This window comes from Aplysia californica, unplaced genomic scaffold (assembly GCF_000002075.1).
Source record: "Aplysia californica isolate F4 #8 unplaced genomic scaffold, AplCal3.0 scaffold00533, whole genome shotgun sequence".
Classification (NCBI taxonomy): Eukaryota; Metazoa; Mollusca; class Gastropoda; order Aplysiida; family Aplysiidae; genus Aplysia; species Aplysia californica.
The window spans coordinates 131,695-158,247 of record NW_004797803.1 but is presented as its reverse complement, the minus strand read 5'-3'; the positions used below and the strand labels follow the sequence as shown (position 1 = coordinate 158,247).

Below are 26,553 nucleotides of genomic sequence, written 5' to 3'. Positions count from 1 at the left end.
TATGGTACACATTTCTATTATTTGTATGACATCAGCATTAGAGGGTACGGGATAGGTGATGGTGAAGGTATTATGGTAGGCTACACATTTCTATCACTTGTGCTTGTATGGTATCAGCATAGCAAGGTACGGGATAGGTGAAGATGGAGGTACTATGGTACACATTTCTATCACTTGTGCTTGTATGGTATCAGCATGGTTAGGTACAAAATAGGTGTAGATGAAGGTTGTATGGTACACATTTCTATTACTTGTACTTGTAAATGGTATCAGCATAGCAAGGTACGGAGTTGGTGAGGAGGAAGGTTGTATGGTACACATTTCTATTACTTGTATGGTATCAGCATAACAGGGTACGAGACAGGTGAACGTAGCATGGTACACATTTCTACTACTTGTATGCACTTGTGTGGAGGCGAATCCCTTAACGGGAACAGGCCTACTACAGGCACCGTTGACATTCCCTTATCTCCCCTCCTCTTTCTCCCCCCTCTCTCTCTCTCTTTCTCTCTCTCTCTCCCTCTCCCTCTCTCTCCCCCCCCCTCTCTCTCTCTCTCTCTCTCTCACACACACACACACACACACACACACACACACACATACACATACTGGTATCAGCATAACAGGGTACGAGATAGGTAAAGGTGACATAGTACACATTTCTATTACTTTTTTTTTGGTATTGGCATAGCAAGGTTTTGTTTTGTGCATTAACCCCCCCCCGCCCTAATACGAGTATTTAGACATTTTCTCTTTCATTCAAATTTTAAGGTTGACGTAGGGAAGCACTGGATTGTTATTAGTTTTTGCTAGTTCGCTAGTTTGTTTGTTTCTTTGTTTGTTTGTTTTAAAGTTTTCTGTATTGACTTAAAAACAATTGTCTTATGACAGAGACAATAACAAGAAACTCCTGTAACATCTCTAACTGCCTCACTAATATGTTATAACTTAACAGAGTTGTCAGTGCCACAAAACTCCTGCTAAAAAAAATAATTAAAAAGTTGTTCCCGCATTCGATCCAGACACTGGGGAGTGCCTTGTTAGTGAGACAACTTCCTGGGCCTTCGGCACATTGTAGTAGGGTGGACAGTTCCTTTCCACGCCGCCTTTACTTCCCCAACTCGAAGTCAGGTACCCATTGCTGCTGGGTGGGCAGGAGGGGGCGAAAAAAATCCGTGTCCGAACTGAGGCTCGAACCGAGGCTCGAACCCGGACTTTCCGCTTTAGTTTAGTTTTAGTAAGAGTTTTACGGCACTTGCAACACAATAAGGTCATATAGGTGTCGAAAATTAGAGGTGTTACAAGAAAGTAACAAAAATAAAACAGAAGGAGGGGGGAGGGGATAAAGACGATAGATGTTTGATAGGAAAGAAAGAGCAAACCACACCAGAGCAGCCACCACCCACCTACATTTTCCGCTTTGGAAACAAGCGCACTGCTACCCCCCCCCCCCCCCCAAATCCGCCCAACCTTAAATCAGAAACGAAAAGTAATCAACCAATCAATCAATCAATTACCTGCGCTTGAGCGGCCTCAATCATGTGTTTGTGGGTTTGGGAATCGAACCCCAGCACTTCAATCTTCTCTCCCTGCTGCTCCGCAGGCTTGGCGGGAGAGGCTGCTTTAGGTGCCGGTGCAGACGCGGCAGGCGGGGCGGGTTGGTTCGATTCCGACGCGTCCGGCTGTGCTGGATGGGTCGGTTCTGATGGTGGGGCTGCTGCTTCGTCCGACTGGTGATAGGTAGTCAGTGTTGTTGTTTGAGTTTGGATAAGAGTTGGAGTTTTAGTTTTGATAAAAATAATAATAATAATAATAATAATAATAATAATAATAATAATAATAATAATAATAATAATGATAATAATAATAATAGTTATAGTAATAATAATGATAACAAAAAATCCACAAAAAACCACCAACAACAATAATGTTAATAATAATAATAATAATAATAATAATAATAATAATAATAATAATAATAATAATAATAATAATAATAATAATAATAGTAATGATAGAGATAATATTAATAATCATGATGGTGATGATCAAATGGGTAACAGGAAAAGATCAGGGAAACGTAGCTTTTTTGAGAGCATCCGAGCAAAGGAATGAATGGAAAACCATGATCGCCGATGTCTGTCGCAGATCTGGCACTAGATGATGATAATGATGATGATGATGATGATAATGATAATGATAATAATAATAATAATAATAGTAATAATAATGATAATAATAATGATAATAATAACAATAATAATAATAACAACAACAATAATAATGATAATAGTAATGATAATAATAATGATAATATTAATAATCATAGTGGGGATGATACTGATAATGATAATAATTATAATAAGAGTAGTAATAATCCCCCCTTATAATAATAATAATTGGATTTATAATAGTATAGTGCACATCCAGACTGTACGCGCTTTACAACTATTAATACCCCTATTACTCCAATAGACCCTCTGAGAACACTCAGAAACATTCTCAGGCTTCCCAGGAAACATACAGTGCAAGCTGCGAATTTCACGCGCTCAAACACCAACAAACTGGCAAGATCTCTCACTGTTTATGCCAGATACCCATTTCTACGTGGGTGAAATGAGGAAAATTCGAGCAAAGTCCTTCCAATGGACATAACGTCGGGCACCTGACGGGATTGGAACCCACGATCTTAAGGTTGCGAGTCTGAGAGCCTAACAATTAGGCCACCGGTGCCAAGTTGTAGGTTTAGTAAGAGTTTTACGGCACTTACAACACAATTAGGTCATATACGTGCCGATGATTAGAGGGCCTTTTTCAAGGAGCTGAGGCTCGAACCCCCCGAACCCGCAATCTCACAATTAAGGGTCCTAGGCTCCCGATGCCGTACAACTGGGAGTGGACAGGTCCAAAACCATAATAATGAGGCAATGATGATGTGCATGCAAAGATTCTCTACTACATATACACGATCTTTGGTGCAAGGGTCATAAAGGAGTGATATAAGATTAGTGGTATCTCTCCAGGGGCACATTTCATTCAAATTTCTCTTATGTGTTTACATTAACATTAACAGTTAGCGTTAACATCCAAAACGTAGGACATTTTGATGAAATTTCTGCACACAAAATCGCCTGTTGATGGAAATGGACAGGGTAAAAAAAAAAAAGAGGAAAAATACTGGCATCTCTCTACTCTCACCCTCTCTCTTTTTTTATATATCTCTCTATATATCTTTCTGACTCACAAAGAAAGGGGCGAGGAGTGCCCTGTGTTTACAGCACTTAACCGATTTCCCTATCCGCAGATTTAAAAGAATCAAAGAAAACTTTAAAGTGTAAAAAATGTTATAGATTTCCAATCGATTGCTAAATGCTTCTTGTGACTAGGCACATTGGCTTTTGAACATCGTGATTGGAGTATTTGCAAAGGGAGTCGGGTGTTTGAGTGAGTGTGTGTATGTGTGTGTGTGTGTGTGTGTGTGTGTGTGTGTGTGTGTGTGTGTGTGTGAGTGTGTGTGTATGTGTTTGTGTGAGTGTGCACGCACGCGGGTGTGTACGTGCTTGTGTGTGAGTGGAAGCATGCTCTCTTTCTTTTATGCGTAAAATACCGGTCAATTATAAGTGAAGTTACCTTTTGTGGTCAATCATTTTGTACAGCTCCCCCCCCCCTTCCCCCTATTCGTTTCTGTCTGTCTTTCTTTTTCGGTGCACTAGACGATCTATATCGCGGGCGTTGACGGGATTTAAAGTTAGTATTTTTTGTAAGAGTTTTACGGCATTTGCAACACAAATAGGTAATATAAGTAACGAACATTAGAGTTGTTATTTAAGAGCAACAACAAACAAAACAAAACGAGGAGATTCAGGAAATAGATGTTTGATAGAAAAGAAGGAGCAAGCCACATCAGAGCAACCACCAACCATCCACGTGTGCTGATGTTTTAGTAAGAGTTTTAGGGCAATTGCAACACAAATTAGTCCATACGTTCCGGAGATTAGAGACGTTACTCAAGGGTAACGTATAGAGGAAAGAAAGAGGAGAGATAAGCATGACATACGTTTGATAGGAAAGAGGGTGCAAACCACACCAGACCAACTACCAACCACCTACGTGTGTTGATGTAGTACTCTTTACACAAACAAACAAACAAATTAACAAAACGTTCATAGACAGAATAGAAAGTACATCAACGATCTTATACTCTGAAGTACACACAGCAAATCAAATGCAGTTGAACTAAGTCGAATCCAGCCAGATTTTCCTTCATGGAGGACTAAAACCTCCAATCTCTGCACAATGATTTGATCAGTTCGACTGGCAACATTGACCCTCCAAAGTTTAATTTTAAAAGTCAAAATCAAATTCAGTTGATATCGGTCGAATTGTTCGTATGAAAATTAGTCTTTGTCCCTTCATATAGAAAAATTTATCTGGCCTCGGCAAAGCCTATATCTCCTTATGCGCGACGCGACAGTCTTTTGCGATGAGTTAACGAGGTGTGTATTACTGTGTGTATCCTTATACGGGGTTCCCACTATGTATGGAATAGGCGATCGGGCCAATCGCCCGACTCGGTCGCCTAAAAATCAAACCTAAAAATCAAACGTGTTTGTTTTCAGTTTCAGGGGATCGAGTCGGGCGATCGGCCCAACCCAGCCGTAGAGGGGACCCTGTATTAATTATGCGTGACCACATCACACAGCCCCACACACGGCGTGTCGACAGGCACCCCTTGGCTTGGTACATGTATTTTAAACCAGTGGTGATGCTAAACCTGTCACACCCCCCAGTATGTCGCGCGCAACGATGTCGCTACATGGACCAATTGCAGGCGACTGTCGCGCGCGGCTAGACGTCGCGTCGCGTCGCGTCGCGTCGCGTGTAAGTAGGAGGCATGTTCTTTAAAATCTTTTACGGGGTCCCCACTACGGATGGGATCGGCCGATCGGGCCGATTGCGATTTTGGAACGGAAAGGACCGCGTGCGACGCCCCGTTGCGCATAAGGAGACATAGTTTTAGTAAGGTTTTACGGCGCTCATACAACTGCATAAGGTCATATGAGCGCCAGACACAAGTTCAACCCTATCCGTACGCCCTGGTATCATGTTTTACCCCGGGGTTGTATTCTTCACATTTTAGAATACTTCTAGTACGAATATCTCTTTGAAACTTTCAGTATTTCTCAAAAAATCATTTTGACGGACTGCTATGCAAAGCGTTCGGATCGGAATAACGAGTAAATTTCCCCTCTGGAAAGTGGTGGCACAGAGTTCCCCACGTCTTATGGATACGATAGTAAAACACGACGTATGACTGATAGGGTTTTAATTAAAGGAATTCGATCGGTAGTAGTGTGCGCTCGCTGTATGTGATGAATCTTATCTCACTGACCTCAGAGGTAAGCTCTCCGTCTCTTGTGTCTGCCGTAGCTGTCTCCGTCACCGACGACGAGGCATCTGGTTCTGAGGACGTTGGCCCTTCCTCTTTCGTTTCTCCCGACACGGTCGACTGAGGAGAGGGGGACAGTTTTAGTTTTAGTTAAGAGTTTTACGGCACTTGCAACACAATAAGGTCATATAAGTGCCGAAGTTTTAGTTAGAGTTTTACGGCACTTTCAACACAATAAGGTCATATTAGTGCCAAAGATTTAGTTAGAGTTTTACGGCACTTATAACACAATAAGGTCATATAAGTGCCGAAGTTTTAGTTAGAGTTTACGGCACTTGCAGCAACACAATAAGGTCATATAAGTGCCAAAGATTAGAGCAGGTGTTACAAGCGAGTGACAAACACGAAAGAGAAGGAGGAGAGACCAGGACGGTAGATGTTTGATAGGAAAGAAGGAGCAAACCACACCAGAGAACACGCCAACCACCCACCTGAGAGGGACAGTAGAAAGAAAGAGGAAATGACAGTTACAATATACTTCTCTTGACCTAATTACAAAAATAAATATACCCAATTATTGTTCCAAAAAAAAAAGCCCACACAAGAGACAGATAGGAGGACGAGAAACCAGTGGTTCCCTCCAACCACCCAGGTTTCTAGAAGCGTGCGACACACACACACACACACACACACATATACACAAACATACAAACACACGAACACACAAACACCCGCCCCCCCCCAGCTTCTCATAGTCCGCAAAAGCCTCTCTCTCTTCCCCGAAACACGCCCACACACACACCCACACGCACATATACACCACCACCACCACCACAAACAACCCCCCCACACCACCACCCCAGACAAACACACCCACACACACACACCACCCCACAAACAACTCCCCTCACCTCCTGCCTAGCCGAAGAATCCCCTAATTTTTCCATGTCCACAAAAGCCACCCTGTTCTCTGCTGCACACACACAAACACCCACAAACACATAAACACACCCACACATCCACACCAACCCCCCCCCACACCCCACAACTCTCCTCCCTCACCTCCTGTCGCGCCGTAGAATCCCCCAGTTTCTCCATGTCCACAAAAGCCACCCTGTTCTCCGGAGCAGGGGTCACAGGTTTCTTGGATAGCGTGGTGGAGGCACGGGCAGGGAACAGCTCTTCTATAGACTCTCCCGTCAGCTGGGACATCAGGATCTGGGCCGTTTGTACCCAGTCGTCGCACTCACTCTGTGGAGGAGGGGGAGGGCGTGGGAGGAAGGGAGGGAGGGGGGAGGGAGAATAGAAAACAATAAATAATAATAATTATTATAGTACACTGAGAAAGAGAGCCTGGGAAAACAACAAGCTAACGATTCGGACCAAGGTAGCCATCTACAGGGTCTGTGTCCTCAACACCTTGCTGTACCGAAGCAAGACCTGGACCCTGTACAGCAGACAGGGAAAAAGGCTCAACGCATTCCATATGCGGGGTGCCCACTACAGCTGGATCGGGCCGATCGCCCGACTCGATCGCCTGAAACTGAAAACAAACATGTTTGTTTTTGAGGCGGTCGAGTCGGGCGATCGCCTCGATCGGCCGATCCTGTCCGTAGTGGGCACCCCGTATAAGACGCATCCTTGATATACAGTGGGGCGACAAAGTCCCCAACGTCGAAGTTTTCACCCGTGTGCAGATCCCATGTCTGTTCACCACGCCACAGTAGCGCCGTCTCCGCTGGCTTGGCCACGTGCGCATTGCATGCCGGATGGAAAAATCCCAAAGGACTTATTGTGCGGTGAGCTGACCTCCGGAAAGCGAGCGCAAGGGCGCCCCCATCTTTGCTTCAAAGATGTGTGCAAGCGAGATATGAAATCGCGAGCTATGGACACTGGGAGGTGGGAGACACTGGCGTGCGATCGCGACAAATGGAGACAGGCGCTGAGAGCTGGTCTCGTCTGAGGTAAAGCCCGACTGCGACAGGCTGCTGGCTGAGGACAAACGCGTTGCCGAAAGAACAGCCAGAGGCTACCAACGCAGGAAGACACCACTCACAAGTGCAGCCACTGCAACAGGGACTGTCATTCCCGTGTGGGCCTGTTCAGCCACAGCAAGCGCAGCTCTCGAGAAATCTCCCACGGCGCAGATCCATATAGTCTCCTGAGACTGAAGGATGCCATACAGTACACTCTACACATTTTGAAGCCAACAGTCAGTTTTGAAGCCAACCATATCGCGACCTGGGTGCTGTCTTGCACAGAACCCCAAATTCCGACTTTTAGGAGTTTGTTGCACAGCTGTCTAAGCTGCTGAAAAAGTTTCCACTTGAGACCAAAATGTATGCATTAACAACCCATGTCATCGTAGAACTAAATTTATTATGTTTGCTATGGCGCTGATTCCCGTTTTCGCGACGGGAACCCAGTGCTTTCAAAACTATTTTCATAAAGACTGGAAAAAAGGAGTTTGTGCATGACAGCATTGCACTAAGTTAGCGATATTATTGTCTGAAATGCAGGCTAGAGGTTAAGGTGTTCGCCTCTCATTCAAAAGTCCCGGGTTCGAATCCGGGTTTCTCTAAACTTGTCTCCTTTCACCTCCTTTCCTACTCTCTAGCAATGTTCTGTCGTCTCCGCTTTCTGCCCCCCACCCCCTCACCTCCTTGGCCCCTCCTTTGGGCTCCTGACTCTTTCTGCAGCCTTTCTACAGCTACTCCCTGGCTCCTTCTTACTGCTGTCTTTCAGCCACATCCCTGATCTTCTGGTAGGAAAGATCTACACCTAGCCTTCTCGGACAAGGGCAACAAATCTTGGAGGTTCTGTATGAAAGTTGTGCACGTTAAAGATCCCTTGGTAGTCTAAAATCGATAAGAGTAGGCTTCGGCCGCCAAACGGACAAAATTCAAAATTTCTTACCAACTGAAAATGTTTAATGTGTCCCGCCCGACGCTGATATGACCTTATGAAACTGCGAGCGCCGTAAAACACCCACAAAAAAATCTGAAATACTGCAGGGACGACGTGTCGAACACATCAGACACATGCAATCAAAAGAACAGGGCTTTAAGAACAATGTTTATAATGGCAGCACACCCCCACCCATCCCCCCACCCCCCCCACCCCACAAAAAAACCTCAACCAAACAACCCACCGGTGATTTCATTAGAAAGCACATTGATACCACATCTGTCGTTTAGACCAGAGAAAAAATACAAAGCAGACAGAGACAGCCAGAAACAACAACAGGAACCCTAAAGAAATAATGTCCCAGCGGCAATTATCCTCATGTTAAGCGACCTCACTGCATTCCCGAACGAAAAAAAGACCCCCCCCCCAAAAAAAAAAAAAAACAAGGGAAAAAAGGAGCTGATCATAAGACTAAACTTCAATTGTCACGTTCACGTACCAGTATGAGATTATTGAAACATGACACACAATTTCAATCTAAATATGGACGAGACAGAAACATAATATAGTCTAAAGGCGATTAGAGTTTGCCAGACAAACACAGACAAGAACATCCTCTGGCCTCCTTTTCTGAACATCCTGATCAGATGATTATGCGCGCTAATTAATTCGATTTCTTTCAGTGCGTGAATTAACCCCCCCCAAAAAAACAAACAAACAAAAAACCCCCCAAAAAACAAACAACACCCCCCCCCCAACACAAACAAAAACCAACCTCCTCATAAACAAAAACAAAAACACCACGACCTCCCCCCCAAAAAACAACAACAAACAACAACTCCACACACATCCCCCCACACACACAAACAGACAGACAGACACACACACACACACACACACACACACACACACACACACACACACACACACACACACACACACACACACCACCACCACCACCACCACCACTGGGTTTTTTTTCTGGGCCTTTGGACAAACTTTTCAATCTGATTCCTCATCAGTGCCACTCGAGAGAGCTCCTTGTGTTAATGTACCGACCTGGTGAATACATCGTTCCTTTAAGTAGAGGTTTTACGGCGCTCTCAACTGCATAAGGTCATATGAGCGCCAGAAGATTAGAGGTGTTACAAGAGAGTAATAAACATAAAAAAGAAGGAGGGGAGATAAGGACGATAGATGTTTGATAGGAAAGAAGAAGCAAACCACACCAGAGCACGCGCCAACCACCAACAATTTTTTTTTATGGTGCTAACAACTACATGAGGGAAGAATGCTGTAGCTGCTCAATGCAAGAATATGAATGACAGAAGACTTTCCACTTGCCTCAAATTGGCCATGACTTCAATCTCTGCTCTCTTGTGCTTTTTTAAAACGTAAGTTGACGTAAGGTGATGATTTGTTTACCCCTAACAAACCAAAAAAATGATACTCAACAGATAAGGGTTGGAGAGCATTTTTCTTATAGTGAGAAGATTTTTTTCCCTCCCCCTCCCCATCCCCTTGTGACTTACCCATGTGAGCAGGAGAATAGACCGTTCCTTTATGACGAATAATATGATCGCATTATGGTGGAGATGAACTCTTTAAAAAAAAAAATTACGGTGCTAACAACTACAAAAGGGAAGAATGCAGCAGCTGCTCAATGCATGGACATGCATGACAGAAGGCTTCCCATTTGCCTCAACTTGGTCAAGACTTCAATCTCTGCCCTCTTGTGTCTTGTGTGTGTGTGTTTAGTTTTTTTAACGTAAGATGATGATTTTGTTTTTCCCTAACAAACCACAAAAAAAAAAGATATTCTACAGAGAAGGGTTGAAGAGCATATTCCTTATAGCTAGACGATTTTTCGCCCAACCCCTCCCCCACCCCATCTCCTATCCGTAAGTCGTATTTTCCTATCGTATCCATACGACGTGGGGAACTCTGCGCCACCGCTTTCAAAGATGAAATTTACTCGCTAATCTGATCCGTACGCTTTGCATAGCAGTCTGTCAAAACTATTTTTAGAGAAATACTGAAAGTTTCAAAGAGATCCGTGTACTAGAAGTTAGAAGTATTCTAAAATGAGAAGAATGCAACACAAGGGGTACAAAATGACCCCAGGGCGTACGGATAGGGTTAAGAGAAAAAACAAAGACCAAAACCTCCCCTCCCCCAACAAACTCATATTAACTCACCCTGAGCCTCTGTAGATCCTTGAGCTCGTGGTCCGCGTTGTCCTCGTTGTTGTCCTGTCGTGCCTGCGTGTTCTCCATCACGATCCCGTTGCAGCACCTGTCAATTGGAATTTATTGTAGGTATATTACACCTCCATCAACACAATCTAGATCATTTGTTCATTTTAAGCACAAGGGGGTTATCCCGAAAAAAGCTGTTTCGAGAAAATCGAAGGTAAAGCTTTTGCCCCTTTCTTTAAAAGACAAGGAGAGTTTTCTAAGCGACCAAATAATTTTGAGGCATCGTATATGGTATCGAAGAAACAGGCATTTCCTCTAGTTTGGCAATTTTGGTCGAATTTTTGTTTTTTGGCTCAACACCTTTTTTGTCCATATAAAAATACATTTGCATTTGAATTTTACCGAAAAACGTTTATTAAAGGAACAATATGTGAATTTCTAGTTTTCAAGGACTCTATAAACCTATAGAAGTTACCAAACTTTGGCGGCCATTTTCTCGCAAAGTTTACCCCAGAAAACAGTTTATCCAATCTCCTTCAATTGCAAATATCTCGATTTCCCTTTAAGATAGATGGGTATTTTTTTTCACTTTTATTAGTTATTAGTTATTAGTTATTAGTATCATCTTAAAGTCTGTTTATTTGCCTTTCTTTTGATGAAAGAAATACCTATTTCTCTTGAATACAAGTTGAGATATTTGTGATTGAAGGAGGTGGGGGTTGCCTGGTTTTAGAGGCAAGATTAGCGAGAAGTTTTGTCATTTCTTTAGATTGTGAGTCTGTGGAAACGGACAAATTACATATTTTGTACCTTTAATCAGCGTTTTGCAGTAAAATCCACATAGACATTTTTTAAAATGGATATAAAAGGCTTTGAGCCAAAAAATAAAAATTAGGTAAAAACTACCAAACCGGTGGGAAAAAGCCAGTTTATTCAATTTCATTATTTTGACGAGCGCCTGATTTCACCTAGTTGCCTCACATATTCTCTTCTACCACATCCCAAAGAGTAAGCAACTCACAGCCTGACGTAGTTGGAGAACGTCTCCAGGCTCTCGAACAGCGTCTTGGCCACCTCTGTGAGCTGGGGCACCGACGCACTGCCCAGCAGCGCCATCTCGTTGGATTCTTTGGAGTTGCCTTCCTTGTCCGGGGCCAGACGCAGCAGGACTTGCACCATCCAGCGAATCATCTCCGAATGCAGGGAGCTCACCTGGTGCGAGGAGTGAAGGAGGGGATTTAAAAATTATTTTTTTTGGTGGGGGTGGGGGGGGGGGGGGGAAGGAAGGAGGTGGTTTAAGTAAGACAAGACACTTTCAACATTGTAAATTATATATAATCATGTATGCAGTTCTGTTGAACACATCCTTCAGCACTGCAAGACACACAAGGCCCTGAGACAGGAAATGTGGCCAACCCCACTGACACTACAAGAGAAGCTATACGGGCCGACAGATTCAGTTTCAGTGAGCATTCAAAAGTGAAGGGCAGACTGACAAAATATAAATCATAATACCAATGGTGTTATGCCCTTACCACGAAACCAGTGGAAGATCAACTCTTTATATTATACCTACTGTATACTCTTTTTTTTCTCATGGGACTGAAATTTGATATTTTTGCAAATTGTAAAGAAATTTGTGAATTCAAATGCTAAAAGGGGCGTTACTGCATTGGAAAACATGACACTGGTGACTCAGGTTGCGTATTCAAAACATCTGCATAAAAACTAAAATGGGAAAAATGTTGACAAACAAGAGCACACAAAATTTAACAAAACGGGGTACAGTACAAGTAAATTGTTTAAATGATGGCATAAATTTACAAGCAATATTATCAGCGTCTTTTGAAGGACATACCTGCTCCACCAGCTTGGCATCTTCGCTGTCTATGGAGTTGCTGGCTGTGGTGGCCCACTTCTGAGTCTTCCTCACCACGTCGTGAATATCAATACTTCAGAGAGAAATAGCATGGCACATGTGGAATCAAGCATTTATTTTTGCATCTTCACTTCACAAAGAATGCTATAGCAGGTGTGGTATGGTCTTAAAAAATGTTTGGTTTGTAAATTTGACTAAAGAGCAATACCTCCGCACACTAATGGGAAAAAGTATGCTAATAGAAATAAAGAAAAACAGTCGAAGGATTGAAAAGAAATAGGATCTTCCAGTGGCACCCTCCGACCACCCATGGAGAAAAACATTAAAGCTGAAAAAGATATTTAGCTTGAGACACGATAAGTACCAGTATATCCATAAATTAATGGTGACATTCATTTTCATTGAAATAAGGCATTAAGGCCAATCATCACTTTCTGTTTATTGTACTTTTTTAATGAGCAGTTAGAAAGTCGTTTTGAAATTTATTTTATTTTCCAGTAAACAAAGATTTTGACACGCCTCCCCCCTCCCTTTCCCACCCCGCAGCAAAAAACCTGAGCTTGATTCCTGTGTGTGAGAAGAATTTTTATCAAGATGTATGTCTCAGTGTTGGCCCTAACAGGCAGGGTTTAAGCCCTTCCTAAATGATTTAAATTGTGTTGATGGGGGCGTAAAAACATCAACATTTGAAAAGAAATTTTTTTAGAGAAAGAAAGTTTTTTCTTGCACATATATTATTATATGTGTTGTATGGATTATCAATAAACTTCTAAAATTATTGTGGTTAACAGATGCAATCATTAAAAAAAGCAAGAACCAACACTGGGATTTCTGTAAAAGCAACTGAGGGCAGATGAAAAAAAGAGCAGGTCACAGTGACGGTGAAAGCAAAAGAACACAAAGTAGTGTCTATCTAGTGCAGAGGTTAGAATAGAATACTTTCTCTGAGCCTTACTTAAACAAGGATTCGCTTTTGGGCTGCTGAATCTCGAGAAGAAGAACATTTTAAATATTTATAATATAGTTTCCCCACCCAGCCCAATCATACATGATACCTAGTTGTCTACATTGCTGACACTATCAACAGTGCTAAATATCATTTTTCTATTTTTCTTGTGAAAAATGGTCTAGAAAATAGAAATCTATTTCATTCTTTATCGGCACATGAAAGTAAGGGGAGAAGGAGGCCATGGCTAACAGAAAAAAGGAAAAAAAAGAGGAAACTAAGTATTATACTAAATTAAAATCTATCTAGAACCCGTGTTTTCTCAGATATAGAGTAAGAGTGTAAAAGAATCCAAGACGCTTCAGGTAGATCATACTATGATGTGTGAGAGAATAGTAGATTTTACTCTTTTACGGGATACTATTCCTTTAATTATGTTCCATTAGTCAATCTTCAAATGAAAAAAGTACATATATACATATCTGATTACTAAAGAGTGCAAAGTCGCTGTCAAAGTAACGCACACATTTTAAAAAAAAGTTAAAAGAGGTTATCCCATCACTTAAGATTATAATAGTATATAGTATAAAGTATGTTATATTTTCAAAATGGTAAGACAATTTTTTTAACCAATGGTTTGAGTTAAAAGGTTACTGTCCCATCCTATAGAATTAAAACATAACAAAGTGCTTGTTGCATTGTATACCTAGAGAGATCAAATCTATTTTCAAAATTATGGTACAATCCACCAGGAACTGTTTAAGTCAAAATGCTATTGTTCTATCCTGGAAGATTAAAACATCTTAAAGTATGTGTTACGTGTATGTTAAGTACATAGGGCATAGCAGCACAAAGCAATAAGCTCCATTAACCATGAACACATAATCTCGTATTACTACACTCAGTGTCGACCTGTGGATGCTTTCAATTTTCAAGTAAATTTACGTGTATCAATCTTTATTTTTTTTCAGTGAAGAAATTTGCCCCCAATCTGGGTGGAATGCCCATGAAGGCTGCGGTTTTGATCAGGGAAGGTAACCATAATCTGGATATTGGTGTTGACAGCTGTCACTCAAATTGCGTGAGCGTTGCACTCTGACAAGTGTCAGCTGTGAACATCAGTTGTGCCAAGAGAGAAACTAAACTCTCTCTCGTTGTGATGGAATGGAGGCCTCATGAAAAGAGTTGTAACTTAATCTTATTTCTATAACGACAAACTATGTATTAATTTGCAAGTCTCAGTGTCAGAAATTAGCTTCGGGCATATTTTAAAAACTTGATAGTCTCTTAAATCACGTAATTTCAACTAATAAGGATTATGTCTAACAAAACAGATAAAGCATTGTCATTTTTTAAGTTAATGATTTTGATGTTTAATTGGTTAAGTCTACAACTACTTTCCATTAACAGAAAGAAGTAAGTTTCTCTAAAGAAATGAAAAGAAAAAACTGATTTACTGATAGTAAGGTGTTGATGGCTTTCTTTTTTTTCTGAAAAAGATATACAAAAAATGAAAAGTTTACCAATATCCTTTTTTAAAACTTTCTTTTCAAACTTTACTGCAACAGAATGATTTTCACTATCAGACCATTCACATGTTTTTGAATATTCATTTCAAACAAATTAGTTTGCTAGACACAAATTAACTCCTAGTCTTAAAGCTCACGACAAGCAGTGCAAGTTCATTGACATGTGCCTGTATTCACAGATGCTATTTTTCCATTCACAATAAGCTTTTCTTATAAAAACCCAAAACAAAACTAAATAAAACAAGAACATAACAGTGCAGAATCCAAACCATCACAAGGTAAAAGCGTGCGCTTTGCTTCACACACAAATAAAGCAGATGCCTACCCCATTCTCAAAATGTATGAAATAATAAATTTAAATGAAAAACATAACAATGGACAAAATATGCAATATTAACAAATATGGATGTTAAAACTGCTGCTGCTGTCTCTGATGTTGCTGCTCCTGCGGTTGATGATGCTGTGGCTTTTGTTGCTGTTGTTGTTGTTGTGTTGTTATTTTTATTAATGCTGCTGTTGTTGTTGCAGCTTTTGTTCTTGTTACTGTTGCTGCATGTGTTGTTCCTGCTGCTGTTGTTGTTGTTGTTGCTGTTGTTGTTGCTGTTGTTGTTGTCATTATCTGTTTTATAGTTAATAGTGAGTGTGATGATTGAAATGACAAGACGGATGATGGAGACAATGAAAAAAAAAAGGTGACAGAATTGCATGACGTTGATGGCGATGATAATGATGATAATGTAACCACCACTTGACTCCAGTTAAAGATAATTTAAAGTTCTAGAAGCAAGGTAATTTTTGACACAATCGATAAACCTATCAGTGAATTCTAACTGATTGAGAGAGTGGGGTAGGCATACTTCAACCACAACCGCAAAAAGAGAGGAGAGGTGTATTGTCAGCTGGTTACTCTCATAAAACAAAACAAACTGGACAAGATGGAAAAATAACAAAAACAAATCCAAATAAAAAAAAAAAATAAAACAACCAAAGCCAAAAACCAAAAAACAAAACCAAAAAAATAAACAAAAAACCCAAAGCAAAAAAAACAACAACAGAAAACCCAAAGCAAGAAAAAACAAAACAAAAAAAAACCATCCACAGAACAAAGAACAAGAGTACTGGGGACAAAAACCTCTCCTCTCGCGACACCTTCAAACCACAAGTCTACCTAGAGTGGGGGCGACCATCCTGTCTGTCTTCGTCTTTCTGTGTGGTGCCCACATACTCAACGGCCTGGCCAAGGGAGGCCAGCCAGTCCTCGAGCGCCTGGTACAGGCTGCCCCAGTCCGACTCCTGCAGGTTGAGCACCCCCTGGAGGCTAGACATGAGCCTTGTCTCCCAGTTTTCCAGTGCGCTCTGAAGGTGGATGATCAGGCCGGCCACACCTGTGTGGATGTGGGAAGCGGGCGGGGGCAGGAGGGGGAGGGGGAGAGGGAGGGGGAGAGGGAAGGGGGGGGGAGGGAAACGGTTTGAGTCTCTTTCTCTTAATCTTATTGTGAATGCTAGGAAATCAGAGCTAACACAGTGAAAATAAGATCAAAAGTTGAAATACAGAGGAATCCTTCTAACATTTACAGTACCTAAGGCTCATATGGTGAAAAAAACGCGAAGTACCACATCACTTTAGAAAGCTGAAACCATGGTAGTATTTTTTAAAATAAAAAACCCCAACCCATTTGAAACACAAGAAACATGCTTTAAAAATTAACAGTTTCATACACCATTCAGCTATCATATAGAGTGACTTCCTTTGTTATTTACTTCAGAACAAGGGCCCTTTTTGTGTATAAATGTTTAGTGTGCTTGGTTGAGTCGGTGACTTAAGTCGCCAATGGTATTAAAAGAGTTAAATCACACATGGTTAATCTGAAAGAGCGGTAAACCGAAAGAAAATAAAATCCCTTGTTTTAGTTTTCTTCTTTCAGCAACTTCTATAAACCAAAAATCCGGCTCAACGAAGAAAATCCAGGTGCCCCACAGATTTTAGTTTAGGTGGACTCCACTGTTTCAAGACTTTATAATACATCTGCTGGCAAATGCACCACAGAAATGAAAGGAAGGGTTGCAATAGCTCGAGATAATCTCAATAAAATGAGTCAAATCCTTAAAATTTTTTGTAAAAATCTCAATCACAGTCAAAACATCAATTAAAAAAAGCCTGTGTGAGGTCGACCCTTGAAAACAGCTGTGAATGCTGGACAATTACCAATGAGAAGGAAAAAAAAGGGACTAGAGGTAGAGGCAACAGAAATGTGGTTTATTAGGAGTCTATAGTGGCAATTTTAAAGAAGGCCACTTTCAAATCTGACACTTAAAAAAGAAAACCCCCTTCACAGTGGGCTGAGAATGCTTTGGAATGTTGCAGAGTCTGTCTTGTTGATAACAGATTTTAAAGAGCATAAAAGAGCATACAGACAGACACCTGGTTGATGACATTCATGAAGCAAAGTAGAGGTTTGTTTTAAAATTGTGTATTGCAGTGGCCAGCAGCATTACCTGGCCTGACCAGGCCTGATATGACCTCCTCATACATTTGATTTGACTGATGGACATCCATTCTAAGACTGTTTCTGAGAAAACTGCATCTCCCCTTGACGCTTAACAGCAACAGAGGACAATAAAGTAGAAGTAAAGTAAAAGTAAAGTTGTTCCTGCATCTGATCCGGACAAGGGGGATTGCCTCGTCAGTGACAACTTCCTGGGCCTTCAGCATATTGTGATAGGGTGGCCAGTACCTTTCCACGCCGCCTTTACTTCGCCAACTCAAAAGTCAGGTACCCATTACTGCCGGGTGGGCAGGAGGGGGCAAAAAAACCTGTGTCTGAACCGAGGCCTGAACCCGGACTTTCCGCTTCGGAGACGAGCGCACTAACCGCTCCACCACCGCACCCTAAAAAATAAAGTAAGTCTGAGAAAGTGGACACTGACCATTCTCTCCTGTGATCCTGTGCTGGAACTGGGTCAACAACTGGTCAACTTCCTGTGTCAGACCAATGGAAAAAAATATGCTTAAGGGAGAGAGAATATTTGTATTTCTAATGAAATATTCACTGATTTTTATTGTTGCCGTTATGCTCTAAACATTAAGAAGAAATAGGTCAATTCATGTTTTTGTTTCAAATACCATTGTCAAGGTCACCTGTGGGTCCTCAGTAAATGGCAGTCATATTCTAAAAAGAATTATTTCAAGTTTACTCCTCGATGCTACATTAAATTTAAAGGGGGAAACATGGCAAGATCTTGGTTGAATTGAAGGGAGAACATTTTGTATATATCGAGGGAAATTATGAGATTCTAAATTCGAAAAAATTTCATATTTCTCCAAATCACCTGAAAATGAATTCGCCATTTTTCCCCCTGTTCTTATCAAACAAAGAATCTCAAACAGTCCATCTGACACAAATGATATTTAATTATTCTATGAAACACACTCAATCAGACACAAATTATAATATTTAAATACACGATCACAAATACTACTATTATGTGAAATCCCACACACCGACTGACCTCATTCATAGCGAGCATCGCCACTTGGTCAGGATGGGTCTTCCCCGCGGTGCCACGGTGACGGCTAAACACTTTGAGGGCATTGTCCGTCCAACCCTCCATCTCCCGGCGAATGTGGGACAACTCTTCCTGGTTGTTGAGCAGGCTGTCTCCACCAAAGACATCCGTCTCTCTGATGATGGCCTGAACACAGAGATGATGATATATGTATTTATATGATGGTGATGATGATGATGATGATGATGAAGATGATAATGATGATGATGATGATGATGATGATGATGGCCAGAACATAGAGATGATGATATATGTGTTTATATGATGGTGATGATGATGATGATGTTGGCCTGAACACAGAAATGAAGATATATGTGTTTATATGATGGTGATGATGATGATGATGATGATGGCCTGAACATAGAGATGATGATATATGTGTTTATATGATGGTGATAATGATGATGATAATTTATATGTTGGTGAAGATGATGATGATGCCTTTCCGATTTGTGTTCACTGCACCATTCAGTTATTATATTCCTTACCTCCATGCACCTGTCCCCTTTTCTCTCTCTCTCCCTCTCTACCACTTCTGGCCTTAGTGTTCCTCTCTCTCTGGCCTTTTTGATTTGTACTCTCCGCTCCCTTTAGCGTTGTACGCACTTTGGTTTTTACAGCTTGTGTAGATCTAGATTCTTGTCATTTATATTTTGAATGTTCCCGATGAAGCCCGTTGAGGGCGAAATGTTGAACTTGTGATTAAATCTTTGGAAATACTACTAGGTCTTAACCGTTTTAATATCTGCTTTATACAATGATGATGAAGATGATGATGATGATTTCTTTTTTATCACATTTCTGAAGAAGCCCACTGAGGTGAAATGTCGAACATATTCCAAAATGCTATAACACTTCAAATACTCACGTTTCGCCATTTTGGTTTTTTTTTCCTTATTATTCTTACTATGATGATGGTGATGATGATGATGATGATTTTGATGATGATGATGTACGTGGTGGATGATAATACAAAGGGTACAATAATTACCCAAACAACAAAGAGCAAACAAATCTATATACAAGTACATCAATAGACAACAGATAGCCAGACAAACATACATATGTACAGCCACACAGACATATTATAAGCAAACAGACACAGAAAGAGGCAATAAGACAGATCACTAGGCATGTGAAGAAATAGACAGATGACAAAAGCAGGGGAAAAGAGACAAACACACAGGCCAGAAATCTTACCTCATCCCACGACTTGATACTGCCGACCAGGTTACGGGCAAAGTCGTCTTCAGGTTTCTTGATCACTCCGCCGTCTTGATCCCTGTTATAAATCGTTATCGTTGATAAATTCCTCTCACAGATATAGATCTAGAGTGCTTGCTTCTTTTCATAATCAATTCAACCAAATGCCCCCCCCCCCTCCAGGTCCCCCTTCTCTTTCTGTCTGTCTCTGTCTCTCGTCTGCCCCTCTCTCTCTCTCAATGGCATAGTTCTAACTCTATGACTCACTGTTTAGAGAAAATGGGATTCAAAGAATCACACTCTTATAGCTAAATAAAAATTTTGACACCTTATTTGTTTAGCGTCTAACTCTCTCTCTCTCTCTCTCTCTCTCTCTCTCTCTCTCTCTCTCTCTCTCTCTCTCTCTCTCTCTTTCTCTCTCTCTTTCTTTCTCTGTGTGAATGTGTGTGTCTATTTGAGAGTGAGTGTGTGCATATATATATCTGTGTGTGAGTGTATGTGTGCCTGTTTGAGTGTATGTGCGTGTGCATGTGCATGTGCACGTACAAGTATGCATGTGTGCGTTTGTAGGTTGGTATATGCATGTGTCTGTGTGTCTCTATGTACGTTTGAGCGTGAACTTACAGGTATTTTTGCTGGAAAGTTTTCAGGAATTCTTCAACACCAGAACGGATACCCCTTAGACTCTCTCTCATCTCATCCTCTCTCTGTTTCAGGGCAATATTGAAGTCTTCAATCAGGTCACGCCAGTTCTCAACAAATCCCTGAAATAAAAATCATGAGCTTGAGTTTTGAGTAAAAACACTTACACTGGCATGATAATAGTCATTTAGTGATGGGGATGAGCAACACAGACACACAGAAAGAAAAAACAAAAGAGAGACAATGTTTAAAAGTACGACCTACCAGTGGCACCCTCCAACAACCACTTTACTGCCGCATCGCATGCTGACAAAACACCTTTTTTCATTTTTGGAACCAAATTTTTTAAATTGCGAAATTCACAGCCTGTTCAGTTACCCTACTTGTGTGAAAAAATCAAAATGAAAATAAGACTAGCTTCTAAATAAATTAACATTCAAATTTCGGGAGAACGCCTTTTTTTAATGATTACGCTGATAAAATGTCTTTTCATTTCAAAACTGCAGGGAATAAGACAAAGACCTTTTTGTCAGTATACAGCAGTGTAGAACAAGAAGTGTATAATATAAGATATTTTTACAGACCACAGATTTGGAAAAAACTATCTCATTACAATATCGAAAGCATTATGCTTTAACCGTGTAACTGAAAGAAATTGAAGAGTGCTTTCCCAAAACGCAGTAATACAGTTCTTCTTCTATTCATTCTTCTTTTTCTTTTCCTTCTTCTTTTTCTTCTCCTTCTTCTCCGTCTTCTTTTTGTTGTTGTTCTTCTTCTTCTTCTCCTTTTTCTTCTTCTTTTCCTTCTTCTTCTTCTTCTTCTTCTTCTTCTTCTTCTTCTTTTTCTTGTTCTTCTTCTTCTTCTTCTTCTTCTTCTTTAAGTCGTGCTAGTTCTGAAACAGACATTGAGAATTATTGCTTGCCACTCTGCTCGGATGCTCTCAAAAAAAAATTATTATGATCTTTTCCAGTCACTCACCTGTTCAAATCCTTTATGTAAGTTATTTTTGGTCTACTTTTGACTCTTTAGTCTTTTATTTTTCTGGTAAAAACAAGATGCTCAATGCCTTTATATATAGATCTATTCAAGTAACCTAGCACCTGCAGTTTTTTTAAATTTTGGAAATTTCCAGTTATCAAGTGTTTATGTTCAAAAAGGGTTTTGGTAAATTTGAACCAAACGTAGTGAAATAAAAACTATTATGAAACCAAAAATCTCAGTTATTGTCTTTTCCTAATTGTTTTTAATGTGACCATCTCATGCTGGCTTCTTTTGGCACTACCTCATTTGATTTATTTTCCAAATTTCACAACTACAAACACACGTTTTTAAAAGAAAATCAAAGTCAGAAGTTTAGGCCTACCTGAATTTTAGTGAGGAGATCTGTGTCCCTATCACTGAGCAGTATTGTGAAATGGTTGGCCATCTTCACCCATCCCTTTTCCGACAGCTGCAATCTTTTGGCTGTACTCAGCTGGTACTCCTCAGTGACCTGTTTATAGAAATACGACATAAAAGACACAGAGGTTATAATATAATAAATATAATAAATGAATTACAATTTTATTGATCCCAGAAGGGCAATTTGGTTTACATACATACATAAATACATGCACATAAATACATGCACAAATGCATACATAAATACACAATATTACACCAGTACAGAACAATCTCAAAACCATGCCACTGCTGGTCGCCACTGTGCAGCGCCTTGTATTTTGAGCAAGGGTTGTAGTGTCCTGCTCAAGGACACACCCCAGTGACCACCCATCTAAACCCCGCGTCAGCGACACTTGCTTGACATTACTTGAGTCTGAAATCACTACTCCCTTAGCCACTGGAGCCCCCCCCCCCAGTAATACTGAGATTTATCATTATCCACATTATTCATGCTGATAATAAACAGTAAACCAGCGTCTGTGGTGTAGCGGGAAGGGGGGTATGTCTTTTTTTGTGGCTGAATACAGCCCATATAAGGTCCCTCATTTAGTCTTTTTAAAATATCCACATGCCTACATAATCTCATTCATTCATCAATCCAAGGAGTTCCTACTCATTTCTTTATTCATAATGCAGAGGCAGACCGAAGAAGAGTTGGGAGGACAACATCAAGGAATGGACAGGCCCGAAACTCAAAGACACGCTCAGGAAAGCTGGAGACCAGAAGGAGTGGAGGAAGCTGGTGGACAAATCGTCAAAAGCACCCTGACGGACATCCAGTCTATGGGATAGGTGAAAAGTGAAAGGTGAATGTCATTGTCATCCATTCATCTAACACACGGTTATACTTTGTGGTGGTCTGGATTTTGCATTGATATGTTTTTATTTTATCTAGATTTATGGTTGTTGTTTTTTAGAAGAGTTAATTGTGAATTTAAAAAACAGCAAACGTGAATACTGGCACCCATCAATTCACTCTTCCTAACAGCCAGACTGTAAGCAGTAGAAAAACACTTGACTCTTATTCCGTCTTCCATTCATTTGCTACATGTAATTATTCACCCATTTGCGTTTTCCCATAAATACCTTTTTATTCACAACTTCCATTTTTTCACTTCTTCATCCATCTATTCATCCATCCTACCTTCAGAGCGAGACTGTAAGCAGCTGTGCTCTAAATCTCCCTTTCCTCCGACAGCATAAATAACAGTCGGCCTCTCAAGACTAAATATCCTCTACTCATTCCTTTATTCACTACTTTTCCCATCTGTCCATCCATCCATCCATCCTACCTTCAGAGCCAGACTGTAAGCAGCAGTGCTCCAAATCTCCCTCTCCTCGGACAGCATAAACACCTGCCTCTCCAGCCGTCGTCTCTGTAGCTCATACAGGTCGTGGTACTCGGCCAGCAGGCTGGCGTTCTTCTGAGACTCGGCTAAGGCACTGCGCAGCTGGAAGAGAATGAATAACCACCATGATGATGATGGTGATGATGAAGAAGCCCTTTAGCGGGCAAAATGTTGAACCTGTATAAAATTTGAAAATTCTAGCAGTTTCAATCCTTTTTTATTCCTTGCTATTTACAATGATGATGATGATGATGATGATGATGATGATGATGATGATGATGATGATGATGATGATGATGATGATAATGATGATGATGATGATGAAGACACTCACTGTCTTTTCTGCTTTAAAAAAATGATGATGATGATGATGACGATGATGATGATGATGATATTAATAATATCTATGGAGTAATTGTATAGCTTGCTTTTGAGTGAAAATTTACACGACACAAAAGCTATCTATTATCACTATTGTCTGTCTGTCTGTCTGTCTGTCTCTGTCTCTCTCTCTCTCTATCTCTCTCTCTCTCCCCATCTCACTCTTTGTTATTCTATCTGTATTACATAAATTACTCACATCTTGCTGAGCCTTCTGAGCCTCCTTTGTCACCTTTTTGTCATGCTCTTTGACCTCGGTGAGTTCACTGAAGTAGACAAATAATTATGTAGATGATATGCTCTAACTTTGCAACTTGAAGAAATACCTAAACTTTTTTTTGTCCTAAAACAACTGCTGAAGCTGATCTGTAAGTCTTCTGAACAAAATACTCTATATATAATAGTGTAAAATTACAGTGAGATAACTTTTTTGTCTTCTTTCATTCTTTCAATTGACAGGGCAATTTTTTGCGTGTTGAAAAATGTTTGAAAAACCAGTTACCTAATTAGAACGTAGCACCCATTGATATACTTCGACTATAAGTACTAAATAAAATGAAAAACTTCTCATGATTCACAGAAAGCTGGACTAATATTTATATATAGAACAAAAATATACATATGTACTGTATAGTTCACATATCAGATCATGTGTGAGTTGAGATGGATGTCTTGGGTTTCTGTCTTTGGTGAAGTTTTAAGAAATACGAGAAATGAGACAGTGAGAAAGCACTGTGCAACTGAAAACAGAAAAATTTAACCAAAATGCTCAAGGGAAATGCTTTTCCCATTTATGAAATGACCAAAGTTTCACCAGGAAAAACTATTTGCTTGAGTTTGAGCCCTAGCAACAGGGAACAGGTTAACAACAAATGTGAAGCCTTATGAAATACTGTGTCGCATGTCACATTTCAACAGTGAAAGTAACTCCTCTGGTTTTAAATTAAACCTCCATTTAAGCACTATAAGTGGGTGAAAACAATATAAGCCTTGCTGCTTTAACCCTATCCGTACGTTGTGTTTTTACTATCGTATCCATATGACGTGGGGAACTCAGTGCCACCACTTTCAAAAGAGGAAATTTATTTTTTAATCCGATCCATAGGCTTTACATAGCAGTCTGTCAAAATGATTTTTTGAGAAATATTGAAAGTTTCAAAGAGATCTTCGTACTAGAGCTATTCTAAAATGTGAAGAATACATCCCCGGGGGTACAAAATGACCCCAGGGCATACGGATAGGGTTAATAATCTCAAAGTTGTGGTCACTAGAAGTTGGGGAGTAAGAAACGTGTAGTTTTTTAGAAAATTGAGGTCTTGCCCAATATCTTGAAACAACTGAGAGCAACAATTGACTCATTTTGTTGTGCTACTGAACGGAGAAAGTCAACAAATAATTCCTATCTCTCATCGCTCTCATCAAGTGTTCATATCACACCCTTTTACCTTGTGAGGACCCCGATAGTTCCCTTGAATCTCATAAGCTCATCCGTCAGTCGCCTGTCCAAAGCTCGTTGGGCCATAACCTCCTCATGCAAGCTAGAGAAACAGAAGAAGAAATAAAAAATGGTCAAAAGTGCCCCCAAATAGTATAGAAAATGCTAACATTACATATTAACCATCCCACATCATCACTCACCACAACCATTAACATATATCTAAAATCATCATTGCTCTCAGACCCTTGACATATATCTATATTCCTTGAATCTCTATCTGTAACAGTTACACGTTATAATACGTATGTACGGAATACACTATTGGACACTATCATATGCACCTTTTTCTACTAATCTTATGGCATCAATCTAATAGAAATGGGCAAGGGACCCCCCATCAAAAAAAAAAAAAAAGAGAAAATGCCACTATCAGGCATATAACAGGGGTTGTGCGAGTAGCAAAATAATGAATGAGATAGGGAATGACTCTTAACACTTTGCGGTCATTTGGCCCAATAATGCACAGGTGAATATTATCCGTTCCGGTCACCTAGCACAGTTCTGCACCAGGTCCGATAATTCGGTCGCAGTCATTCTCTTGACTGGGTGATCAGATGGGGTATTTTGTACTGCTGGCTGTGTGACTGCAAAGTGTTAAGAGCTTTGTGGATTACATTATTCGAAATGATAAAAAGCTAAATCTGTACTCTTTTTTTTGCACATTATCAATTCACGAACAGTGGCTGTGGTACAGTGGCTAGGCTCTTCTCAACAGTGCACACATGATGTGATCCCACCTACGGAAACCAATTTCATAGACTATCTCTATCATTCTGTTTGGGGTTGTGCTGCCTCAAGAAATAATTGGGAGAGATGGGGTGATGTTAAAGGTAGTCAAAGCATAATAATACTAAATGGTATGAAAAAGAACATCTAATGGAAAGTTATCATTTTTATCTTTTAGTTTTATGTATGAGAATTGCAGTGCATTAAAAATTTTAATGAACCTTTAAAGTTAAAAAAAAAGAAAAAAAAAAAAGATAATCATTACCTCATAATCTGTTGAGGAACTTTATTCAAAAGGTCACTGTACTTGTTCCTCAGTTCTGCCAAAAGTTCACCTCTCTCAACACATTCAATGCTGGTCTGTAAAAAAAATAAAAACGCAGACAAATAAAGAACCCAATTCAGGCCAAGAATAAGGCTATAATTTTAATTTTCAGAATACAGCGCATTGTCAATGCCATTTGTCCGGCTCATATGTTGAAATGGTTCTTACAGCATCAGGAGAATAGGTGATAAAAGCTAAACGAAAATTAACCAAATTAAATTTAACAATCATATCAAAACATTAATATTCACAAACCCTGTTTCTCTGTTTTTGGCGTTGAAATATCGTTGTATTTACTTACTCACATTCTCATGGCCAATCATTGTCTGATATGAATAACATTATTAAAATGGCAACTGATAATAGGGCATCAGACAACAAAAACAAAAACAACTAAAAGGCAGGCCTTCTGACTAACAGCAAACAAAAGCATCTTTCTTTCAGCACCACCTCTTGGAGTATTAGTTGTAGACCAAAGTAAAGTAAATGAGGAAGAAAGCATGTGCAGCGGTAAAAACCCCCCATATAAAACAGGTAAAAATAATTTTGACACCCTTCCCCACTCCCGCAC

The 26,553-nt window shown here is 40.3% G+C and overlaps 1 protein-coding gene across 2 annotated transcripts in view; it reads right to left on the bottom strand.

Annotated features, from left to right (window-relative positions):
- The window catches only part of LOC101846376 (axonemal dynein light chain domain-containing protein 1), a 44,345-nt gene that overhangs the window by 6,841 nt on the left and 10,951 nt on the right, over nucleotides 1-26,553 (bottom strand). For both annotated transcript variants that reach the window (XM_005106431.3, XM_013087014.2), the window contains 16 exons: nucleotides 25,923-26,017; nucleotides 24,879-24,971; nucleotides 23,633-23,699; nucleotides 22,996-23,154; nucleotides 21,624-21,752; nucleotides 20,243-20,382; nucleotides 19,616-19,697; nucleotides 18,359-18,541; nucleotides 17,777-17,828; nucleotides 16,017-16,233; nucleotides 12,353-12,446; nucleotides 11,516-11,706; nucleotides 10,495-10,591; nucleotides 6,452-6,640; nucleotides 5,393-5,509; nucleotides 1,518-1,730 (listed from right to left, as the gene is read on the bottom strand). In XM_005106431.3, coding sequence (XP_005106488.1) covers nucleotides 1,518-1,730; nucleotides 5,393-5,509; nucleotides 6,452-6,640; nucleotides 10,495-10,591; nucleotides 11,516-11,706; nucleotides 12,353-12,446; nucleotides 16,017-16,233; nucleotides 17,777-17,828; nucleotides 18,359-18,541; nucleotides 19,616-19,697; nucleotides 20,243-20,382; nucleotides 21,624-21,752; nucleotides 22,996-23,154; nucleotides 23,633-23,699; nucleotides 24,879-24,971; nucleotides 25,923-26,017 — 2,118 coding nt within the window. The remainder of the gene's footprint in view (nucleotides 1-1,517; nucleotides 1,731-5,392; nucleotides 5,510-6,451; nucleotides 6,641-10,494; nucleotides 10,592-11,515; nucleotides 11,707-12,352; nucleotides 12,447-16,016; nucleotides 16,234-17,776; nucleotides 17,829-18,358; nucleotides 18,542-19,615; nucleotides 19,698-20,242; nucleotides 20,383-21,623; nucleotides 21,753-22,995; nucleotides 23,155-23,632; nucleotides 23,700-24,878; nucleotides 24,972-25,922; nucleotides 26,018-26,553) is intronic.